At 44.7% G+C, this 11027-nt stretch overlaps 1 protein-coding gene across 1 annotated transcript in view; it reads right to left on the reverse strand.

Annotated features, from left to right (window-relative positions):
• LOC120534620 (zinc finger protein OZF-like) overlaps nucleotides 1-8577 on the reverse strand; it is a 32764-nt gene extending 24187 nt beyond the window's left edge. Inside the window, exon 1 of the mRNA XM_039762209.1 lies at nucleotides 8311-8577. Within this exon, the coding sequence (XP_039618143.1) occupies nucleotides 8311-8577 (267 nt within the window). The remainder of the gene's footprint in view (nucleotides 1-8310) is intronic.
• Nucleotides 8578-11027: the final 2450 nt, after the last annotated feature.

The raw sequence follows: 11027 nt of genomic DNA on the forward strand, positions 1-11027 counted from the left end.
GGAATGTACAACTAAGTCTGCCAGTATGTCTAGCTGTTTTTATGCTCATGAGAAATAATTTCTTTCACTATGTCATTAAAACTGACTATTTTTAAAATCAGTTAAGATTTCTCCTAAATTATGATGAACCTTTTTGTTTAATCAAATTAGAAAAATCTTTGTTGTATTAATGGGGGGGTCAAACTAAGATTATTTTTTTTTATGTTGCCATCATGGAAAAGAAATAGTATTTCAAAGATCCAAGAGAAAAGTGGGAAAAGGATCTCTTACTCAATATTTTAGAAAAGGAATGGAAAGGAGCAATGCACAAAATTCACTCAAGCTCCATATGCACAAAGCATAGAATTATTCAACTTAAAATTATATATCGAGCACATCTCTTTCGTATAAAATGGTGCAAAATGTTTCCAGGGCAAAATCCAACCTACAAACGCTGCAATCAAGTTCCAGCCTTACTGTGTCACATGTTTTGGGGACTGCATCAAATTTACATCATTCTGGACCAATGCCTATCAGACAGCCTTGGTGTCACAATCTCTCCTAATCCATGAATAGCTGTGTTTGGTGGGCTCACAGATTGGTTTAAAGTGGAGAAGGACAAACAAACTGTAATTGCCTTTACTACACTATTGGCACGTAGAATTATCTTGCTCAGTTGGATGAATCCTAACTCACCTATTCTAAGTCAGTGGGTAACTAATGTTAAATACTATTTGAAACTGGAAAAGAAAATCTAATTTGCACTTAGAGGATCTGTACAACACTTTTTTAAAAACCCAGCAGGATTTAATCAATAACATTTTTAGAATAAGCATTTAAAATTGAGGAAGCAGGTTCTCTCCCCTCTTTTACTCCATTTATCTTTATTCATTTATTATTTTATCTATTCATTTGTCTTTACTAGCATAAAGTTTTACAGTGCTGGCCTTGCTCTCTGTCTCTCAGGGGTGGGGGTTGATTTGTTTCAAACCTTTTTCTTTCTTTTTGTAAAACTCAAGTTGTGTATGTTGTGTTATTTGATTTTTAAAAAAAATCAATAAAATTAAAAAAAGAAATAGCGCTATTTCAACTGTTTACAAAGTTTACGCATAAAGGTTAAAATGGATTGTTTTGGTTAGAAAAAGTGATAAATGCTAATTATTTTAATATGAATTACCATCCTCAGCCTCCACTCCCCTCCTCTTTTTGAAAGACAATATGGTCACCCTGAACTAGACATATTTTTAAACAATATTGAAATTAAGGACTGTGCATTAATAAACTGGTTAACACCTTTACATGAACATAAATGCCAACTTAGCAGTCATACTACGTACAACCCAAAGAGCCTGTTTTGTTTCCCTTACTACGTATCAAACAAGGGTATGCAGGAATGCATTCATATTTGACATATCTTATGTTCTATTAGCATACATCTTGTAGTATTTATGAGCTGTTCATGTGCCCTACTTCAACTCAAAGTAACAACTATGGTTTGAGTAACACCCGCAACAAATGCTGCTTTCAAAGTCGACTGTGAAAAATGGCGGCCACCGCAGCCTACCGCGCAGTAGGCCCAGACAGGTTGAAATCCAATACGCACTAAATAATGGATGTTAAAGACAGACTAAAATACCAGTTAGTCAGGGCACTTTACTGTACAAGTGATAATCGATAGTGTAACCTCACCATGGACACGGAAGTCTATGCGCTGTTCCAAAACATGGCCCATACGGACGGTTAAGAGGACCTTAACGGGGACTGAGTTTGCTTCGTCATTTCCTTTCTTACAACAACACGTACCTCGAGTTCCCTCTTACAAGTTTTTCTTCCCTCTACATCGCCTTAAATCAACCAGCAGATACAAAGAAACACATTTAAAAACATGGCTCTCGACGTCTACAGCTTACCTCTGTCCAGTTCGTGAAATCGTCTGCGTCAGAGTGCCGTGTGAAACGAGCAACAGTTGTAGGGTGGGGAGAGTCCGGTTCTAAACGCTGTTGCTTGTATCAAAATAAAAGCCCACTTTAACAGTTCACTTCATACACTCGAAATCCGCGCCAGAGTTATTGCACAGTAGAGAGGGAAAAGTATTTCCGGTCCTAAAATAAAAAAGACTTGCATAAAATTATCAAAATAAAAGTCTCACTTGAACTCTTCACTGCGCAATGGTCTCCAGGGCCATTACTCGACCGTTGCTGGCAGCCTTTATTTAAAAAAAAAACGCCGTTGTAATGTAATTCAGACTTAACCGAGTATTTTTTCTTAGTATTTGAGTAATATAATATATTTGTACATGATAATAATTCTTTTGAAAGCATTTGCTATTTTTTCTTAGTGAGAAGTTAATTAAAATGAAACCTTTTATTGACTAACTAGAAATATTACAATATGTTACCTCGAAAGCTTACATATTGTAATCTTTCTAGTTAGCCAATAAAAGGTGTCATTTTGCTTAACTCCTCACTACATCGATAATGGCTAGCACGGCACAAAACCCTAGTAGCCTACTATTTTTTTCTTAAAAATGAGTTATTGTGTAAATAAGTGAATGCAACTTAACACAACCTAACAATCGGGTGAGTAACCCAGGGACACCAGAACACCAGCTCATCTGTATTTACAATAAATAAATAAATAACGCTATTTCCTAAACGAAACAGACATTTTGCGTGGACATCGCCATCCTAAGCACCCACTGTCTGAACAGCCTGTGATGAAGCTAACAAAGAAATTGAAATTGACGGGCATCAACTTAGTGCTAGCGTTCTCAACCTGCCGGTCTGGCTCACTTGAACACACTGCCCGTACAAACTCCTGGATGTTACTGACAAGCAAAAGCGATTCTAGCAAAAACAAACAAAAAACTTCATGGATCACTCCAACTCACTTTCTCCGAGTCTTAAGATGGTAAAATGTATTATTTTAGTTGAGACTGTAAATGAAGGAGGGTTTAACACACATAAATTCTTTATTTTAATGTTGTTAAAAACAGATAAATTAAAACACCTTAATAAATGCAACAATCGTATAGAAAAAAAATAATAGAAAAAAGTTGATTTTAAAAATTTTAAATCAATGAAAAAGTAAATAAAATACAAATAAGTGGCAGGTTCACGTGGTAATAAAATATAAATTGTACATTGTAACATTTAAAAAAAAAGCAAAACTGCACATTATAGATATTTAAAAAAACATTTAAATGGTTTGTGAAGATATTACTTTAATTTTCAAAATCACTGTGCAGGTTTTGGCTGCAGTAAATGCAGCTGTTATGTCCTCGAGGTCCAAAGACCTACAAACTTTGCACGAGACTAAAGTTAGTGCTCAGGTGAAAGCCTGTCCTGGCACGTGGTGAATCTCAAATAAGATTTAAGCAGCTTTAAAGACTGAAACTTCTCTTAACAGAGGCAAAAGTACGTAAAAGGAACAGACAGCACTGCTGAGAGACTGTATTTTGACTTCTTAGAACCCCATCTCACTGTTAGCAACACACCCTGTGGCTAAACTGCTGCTGCTGATGTTGACTGCACACTGACTATAGTGGAGTCTGGAGAGATTGAAGCGCAATCAAAAATAGCCGTATTGTCTAAAAAAGCCGAGTTAATCCAATTTTTGACTCCAGACATGTAAATGTCAGGTAATTTAATTATATGGAAATGGGTGTCATAATTTAATTATGTATATACAACAATTTCTTATTTCAGTGTACATTGCTTAGGCTGACAAAAATAAGTCAGTTTGATCAATAAAAGCCAAAAAAAAAAAAAACTGAGTGCATGTATTTGAAAGGACGGTATAGGTCTTTTTACAGCAATACCTGAGAGTTCACATTTGTTATCATTTAAAACTCCATAAAACTACTGAAACTGCCCTGTAGTAGCTCTTTCTAGAGGAGGGTGATGGTTCAAGCACCAGAGACTTCCCTCCGTGTTGGCATCCCTCAACATGGCCTCCTTGTTAGAGTAACACACTGTCTGTGCTCATGTGTGCATATAACACAATGTAATACTAAGAATCACATGCAGAAGTTTGAACACAATCCATCTGTAAAAATCACTAACCAATGTAATTACTGCATACTTAAGAATGCAACATTCGCACAATGTTATCATATTATTTACGATACACTTTTTATCCAAAATGAAAAAAGTGCAACACAATTATATATATACTGGGGGCTTTGCCCCCTGCTCACTTCGCTTGTCAACCCCCCTGCCTGCGCCACATGCCAGCAACTTCACGTGTCTGCTGCTCACGTATGTGGATTTCACTTTCACTAAACAACAAAACTTTTCATTCTCACAGATACCCCTCTTCATTGGGAAGAAACACTACTTTTCCCTGATGGCAACACAAATTAAATGCTATGCAAGTCTCTGAATTAAAGTTTAAAGCCAAACAATATCTACATACTTCTGTCATATCACCTATATCCATATATTCAATCTCTCTTCACTTTTACCTTTTCATTAATATTATATTGAATTTTGATTCTGTGTTTGGAATTACATCATGACAATGAAACGTATAAATGCCCATGAGTGAATATTGTTTCTTTCTCTATACATGAAATGTGTCTGACAATAGAATTCAAAAAATGAGAAATGATTGAACCATGTGCGTGGTTGTAAATGTTTTAGATGTGGGCAGGACTTTTTCAAATCTCTTTTTTCATTAAGTCTTGTTTCATGGGGCTTGAAATTGTCTCTCGCAGGATTTCACTTTCACCAAACAACAAATCTTTTAATTCTCGTGGATACTCCTCTTCATTGCGAAGAAACACTAGTTTTCCCTGTTGGCAGCACGGATTAGATGATCTACAAGTCTCTGACTTAATGTTTAAAGCCGAACAATATATTCAATCTCTTTTTGCTGTTCTGTTATTTCACCAAGTAATAATTTCCATTTGTTTTCACTAATGCGATCTTTACTATAATTTTTTTTGAGACTTTCAAATTTTCATACTACCATTATCTCTAACCTACTCTCCACGTGTATCTTGCCAATGTTTTTGAATTCTTTATGACGTTCTACATTGTCATCTATTCTTTGTCTTTAATTTCCTGCCCCGGGCGTGGTTAATATATATATATATATATTTAATTTCTTTGCTTTTCGATATTGTGCCACAGTGGACACCACAATCACCCCAATAAACAATAAATCAATAATCACAAATCCCAATAAAGATTGTCCTCCCAGCAGCTCCGTCACACTATCTACCAACTCCGGCTGATCTTGCTGGGTCTCCAATAGTCCTTTATATAGTCCTTGACCCAGAAGTGCTCCGGTCCTTCTGTCCATGTGATTCAATAGCACTTCCGGGTCAGATGAAGACTTAAATCTGGAATAGCCTGCCAATAGGAATTCGCCAGGCTGATACAGTAGAGCACTTTAAAACACTGCTGAAAACACATTACTTTAACATGGCCTTTTTATAACTTCATTTTAATCGTAATTTAACTTAATCCTGATACTCTGTATGTTCAATTCATCATAACAACTATTCATGGTGGCTCTAAAATCGGTACTGACCCCTACTCTCTTTTCTGTTTCTTTTTCCGGTTTCTTTGTGGTGGTGGCCTGCGCCACCTCAACCTACTCAAAGCTTCATGATGCTCCAACAATGATGGACGGATTAAAAGGAAGAAGTCTACGTGACCATCATCATCATCAAGCCCTTCCGTGAGAATCCTAAATCCAAAGAGGACTGTTTCATTTATGTTAGGTAGAATGCCCAGAGGGACTGGGCGGTATCATGGTCTGGAATCCCTACAGATTTTATTTTTCTCCAGCCGTCTGGAGTTTTTGTTTTTCTGTCCCCTGGCCATTGAACCTTACTCTTATTCGATGTTAATGTTGATTTATTTTTTATAATTATGTCTTTCATTTTTCTATTCTTTAATATGTAAAGCACTTTGAGCTACTGTTTGTATGAAAATGTGCTATATAAATAAATGTTGTTGTTGTTGTTGTTGTTGTTATATTTTTCCTCAGCCCAGAAGTACTTCTGTTCTTCCATCCCGGGCTACAGGGAAAATAAAAATCCCCACGTCTACCTGCAGCATCACACGATGGCACCCACAGCACCCAGCAGGGCTGTGAAGCCGATCTCCATCTCCCATGGTGACCTGCAGGAATCTGGGGCACCTCCATGCTGCAGGGAAGATACCGTCTTGTGTCGTGGAAGTGTCAGCCGGAATAAGCTCCTGGCTGTCCATCACTATATATATATATATATATATATATTGTGGAGGATTGCCGGCTTCTTACTCTGGCCCTCACCCCCAGGCCACCAGGAGGAGCTCTTCCGACAGCATGATCGTGCCCCGAGTTCCAGCAGGGCCTCATGGACTATGTAGTGTTTATACACAGCCCTGCTGGATACCTTGGGGGCCACCAGGAGTCACTGTAGGGGGGCTCGTGGGCTCTTATGTGCCCTATAACCCAGGAGTACTTCACGATCACGTGACAGGAAGGAACGATGTGCTCCCAGGTTGAAGAAAAGGACTGTTTATCCTGACACGGAAGGAATAAGGAACTATGGACTGATTGGGCAGGAACACCTCCAGGTCAGGGTGTATAAAAGGATTATGGGAAAGCCCTGAGACTGAGCTGAGCTGGGAGGTAGAGGGGCGAAGTGTCTGGGTGAGGAGGAGAGAATATTATTGTTGTTTTGATTTCATTTATGAGTAGTGTGGAGGGTGCTTTGTGCACGTTATTGTCCTTGAATAAAGAAGTCTTGGACTTTTATCCGGTGTCTGGACTGGTACCAGGTGGACAAGGGGTTATCTGCGATAATATATATATATATATATATATATATATATATATACTGTATATATATATATATATATATATATATATATATATATATATATGTGATAGATAGGGGGCGCTCTCGCTCCCTTGTACCCCTGTCCACGACTCGAGACACCAGGTAAAAGTCCTCAATTCGGTCTTCATTCTTCAGCCACAGTGTACAAAACACCCTCTCCTCCACAATACTCATACAAATCACAATACTAACAATAGTACAATCCTCTAGCTCCCAGACGGATTGCCACCCTTCCACCCAGCTCAGCTCGCTGTCTGGGAGCTCCCACAGTCCTTTTATATCTCCTGACCCGGAAATGTTCCCAATCCCCAGTCCATGTGATTCTCAATCACTTCCGGGTCAGGTAAAAGCTCTTTTCTTCAACCTGGAAGCTCGTCGCTCTTCCTATGATGAACTTCCGGGTCATAGGGCATGAAGAAGTCCTCGGTCCTCCCTGCAGCTCCCTCTTGTGGCCCCCATGGCATCTAGCAGGGCTGTGCATAAAAACCACATTGTCCATGATGCCCTGCTGGTCTTCTGGGGACCTCCATGCTGCAAGGAGGGCTCCACCTGGCTGCTTGGGGGTATTGGCCAGGATAAACGGCCGGCCATCCTCCACAGTATTCCCCTCCCAGCGACGAATTATATTGATTCAAAGCGGCCTGCCCCAAGAGGGAAGTCTTCCTCCAAGAGGACGTTCTGGTTGAGCCTTGATTAATTCGAACATCTTGGTCCATGGAGAACCTAGGGGGAATATTAGTCCAAACTGACATCTTGTCCCCCTCTCTCCAAGGACAGTTCCACCAAATATGGCCCAACCTTCGGCACCCGTAACACTGCCTCGGTCCTCCTGGTATTCTCCCCCTACGGGACTGAAAACAATAAGGAAATGTCAGGTCCGCCCCTTCTCTTGCTGGGAGAGAAACCCCTGCCGCCTCCAATGGTGCTTTCTCTCTTTCTTTCTTGTCAGGAGACCCCCGTTTTATTTTCGGGATCTCCTGCTTAATCTGGGGCTTGTCCACAGTCTGAGTCTCTCTATTAAGTAAAGAGAGACCCTTTACTGTTTGAACCCCTTTACTTTTACAAATTACCGGTGGCGGTGTCTTTAGGGCTGCCTTGCTCCGGGAGTCAGCACTGTCAAGCTGCCCCAGATCGATTAGCCCTTCCGCCGGCCACTCGGTTATTGTACCGGCCTCACTTGTAGGGCACGCCACGTATTGGCACCCGCTATTTATTAAAAGTGGGCCCGGATTACACTGCGTCCCTCTTGTTTTATATACGGTACGGGTTTCACATACCTGTACTGCCACATTATGATATACTGGAGGCTCCCCACCAAATCGCCGCACGTAATCCCTCACCTTCGTCAACGGCTCTTTGGCTGCAGCTCCCAATTCCCCGACGATCTTCTCAATGGTCGTCAGGACCTGTAAAAAACTTGCTACGGGCTCGATTAAGCGCTCGAGTTCCCGCAAGTCAATATTATTTATTTCGACCAGCAGAAGACTTACTTCCTCGTCAGTCTTCCCTGCCGGCTGGGAGCTAACGAGCACGCCCGCCTCTGGCATGTGCTCTGACAGGTCTCGCGGAGGCTTCTGTGACTTGGAGTTCTCTAAGGCTTTGGTCGAGGATCGGGTCGCTTTCTTCAGCGGACTGTGGTCTGTCTTATTTTCTTTTACGACATCCCGAGCAGCCATTTCCTGACCCTCCTTACCTTTTTGATTTGTGAGCGGTGCTCCGCTCGCCTCCCCCTTCCCCTTCGGAATGTCCGAGTCCATTCCTTTGGGCCTGAAGGCGCAAACAGCGGGACGCGGACCTCCTCCTTCCCAGAATGCACCGGGTTTGCTGCTGTGTCCCTCGTCGGCTGCCGTCATGCGGAAGTCGTCTCCTCTGTGCTCAGGTTCCGAATGGAGCGCGCTGTCGTCTCCGGGGCAGTCTTTTCCCCGTGGAGCCTCCAGGTGATCTTCTCCGAGGTACATGCACGGGACAGAGTGAGTAATAATAAAAGGAGTTCCCATAACGTTCCCAGCACATACCTCAGAGCGCTCGTTGAATCCTGGAGGTTTCTCCGGACTTGAAAGGCAGCTCCTTAACTCCTCCCGAGTGTCGGCCATTGCACACAGGTCACTCCCGCTGGCGATAGTGCTCTGCTTGCCCTTCCTCTTCCCCATTTTGGACTCGTTTTTTTCGGGTTCTGGTGATGCTGTGGTAATTCCTGATGCCGTTGTCTGTTCAGGGTTCGTTACCCACAGAAATATTTTATTCAGGTCCTCTGCAAACGACGCTAGAGTATCCTGCCGACTATGCCACTGTGGTAGATAGAGGGCGCTCTCGCTCCCTTGTACCCCTGTCCACGACTCCAGACACCAGGTAAAAGTCCTCAATTCGTCTTTATTCTTTAGCCACAGTGTACAAAACACCCTCTCCTCCACAATACTCATACAAATCACAATACTAACAATAATACAATCCTCCAGCTCCCAGACGCGTTGCCCCCCTTCCACCCAGCTCAGCTCGCCATCTGGGAGCTCCCACAGTCCTTTTATATCTCCTGACCCGGTTCAGGTAAAAGCTCTTCTCTTCAACCCGGAAGCCCGTCGCTCTTCCTATGATGAACTTCCGGGTCATAGGGCATGAAGAAGTCCTCGGTCCTCCCTGCAGCTCCCTCATGTGGCCCCCATGGCATCCCACAGGGCTGTGCATAAAAACCACATTGTCCATGATGCCTTGCTGGTCTTCTGGCGACCTCCATGCTGCAAGGGGGCGGCTTGGGGGTTACTGGCCAGGATAAACATATATATATATTGTGACGGACAGCCGGGTCCCATGCCCGGCTGGGACGCTGCTGTGTATATTCGGGAGCCACTACGGACAGCTCAGTTCCCTTCCCCGGGAGGACGAGGTTGCCTGGGAGGAGTGGTGGTGCCAGGAAATGGTTGGTTTGTGTGAATTTTGGTGCTTGAACTCTGTTGGGCCTGTGGGACACGGGGAAGACGTGTGCCCACGGCTGAAGAAACAAAAATAAATCCCTTTGAGTGTGAACACGTGCCTCTGCGTAGTCTGTGCCGGGTCGGGCGCTATATAGCGCTTGTTTACACTGGCGTAGTCGTGCGGATCCCGGCCTGTCCATTTGGGTCGGAACCTGCGTTAAAATCTCTTGCTGACCCGGCATAGCGAAGCGCAACAGCGCGGGGCACGGTTCTCGGCTCAGCGGCGCCGGAAAGCGTGCTCCGCGCAGCTATAGGCAAGCAGTCAGGCAGGACTGCACAGCACAGCGCACTGAAGCGCGCACACGCGGCAGGAGCCGCAAGCCAGCACACGCGGTACAGCGCGAAGCGCGCACACGCAGCAGGGGCCGCAAGCAGGCACGCGGAAGCCAGCGCGGAGTACCCAACTGAGGCCGCCAAGGAGCTGCTGTAGGCGTTTTGCAATGGGGAAGAAAAAAGCCGGGCGGATACAGAGGCCAACTGACAGACGCCGCCACACCAGTCCGCCGCACAGGATGCCACTGGAGGTGGGTGACGGGCCGCGGGGTTGTTTTTCCGCATGTGGGTCGACCTACCTCCTGGACGCCGAGGGCGGCACCCAGTGCGGGCAGGGGACGGGTGTCCATGGCGTGACGGCGGAGCCAGCTCGGAGGTGAGCGAGGCGGAGCTGTGTCTTCCCTTCGGCCTGAGCCAGCGGCTGACGGAGGAGAGCCCGGACGAGCTTCCCAGCGCGGCGCCCCTGCAAGTGGGGCAGGAGCGGCTCCGCGAAGCAGGTAAACGGGGGGGGGACGTGTGTCAATCACCCGCCGAGGAGGATCGGCAGGCGGGGATGACGGACGCCCTTCCCTCTCCTCCAGACTACCCGAAGGGGCCTGTGGGGATCCACAGGGTCTTCTTGGCACGCGGTCGGCGGAGGCGACACGGAGAGCCCAAATCCACCGCCGCCGCCACTATTAATGTTTCTTGGGCTGTAGGGGAGGTGAAGTCCATTGTCCTCGCCCTACAGTCCCTTTTACAAGTTTTTCAGGTCCTGTCGGAGGCGAAGGAGGGGCTGGAGAAGAAGCTCGGTATCCCGTGCGGGGCCCTGGCTGAATGGCTTCGTGACGGCGGGTGGCCAGCCTCCCACCGGCAGGACAGAGCGGTGCAGGTAAGTGAAGCCGGCACCGCAGAGAAAAGGGGGACGCGACGGCAGCAGTGTTGCTTAGTACTGCCTGTCAGGCGGACCCGCCCACCACACGAGA

This window comes from Polypterus senegalus, chromosome 8 (assembly GCF_016835505.1).
Source record: "Polypterus senegalus isolate Bchr_013 chromosome 8, ASM1683550v1, whole genome shotgun sequence".
NCBI classification, from domain to species: domain Eukaryota; kingdom Metazoa; phylum Chordata; class Cladistia; order Polypteriformes; family Polypteridae; genus Polypterus; species Polypterus senegalus.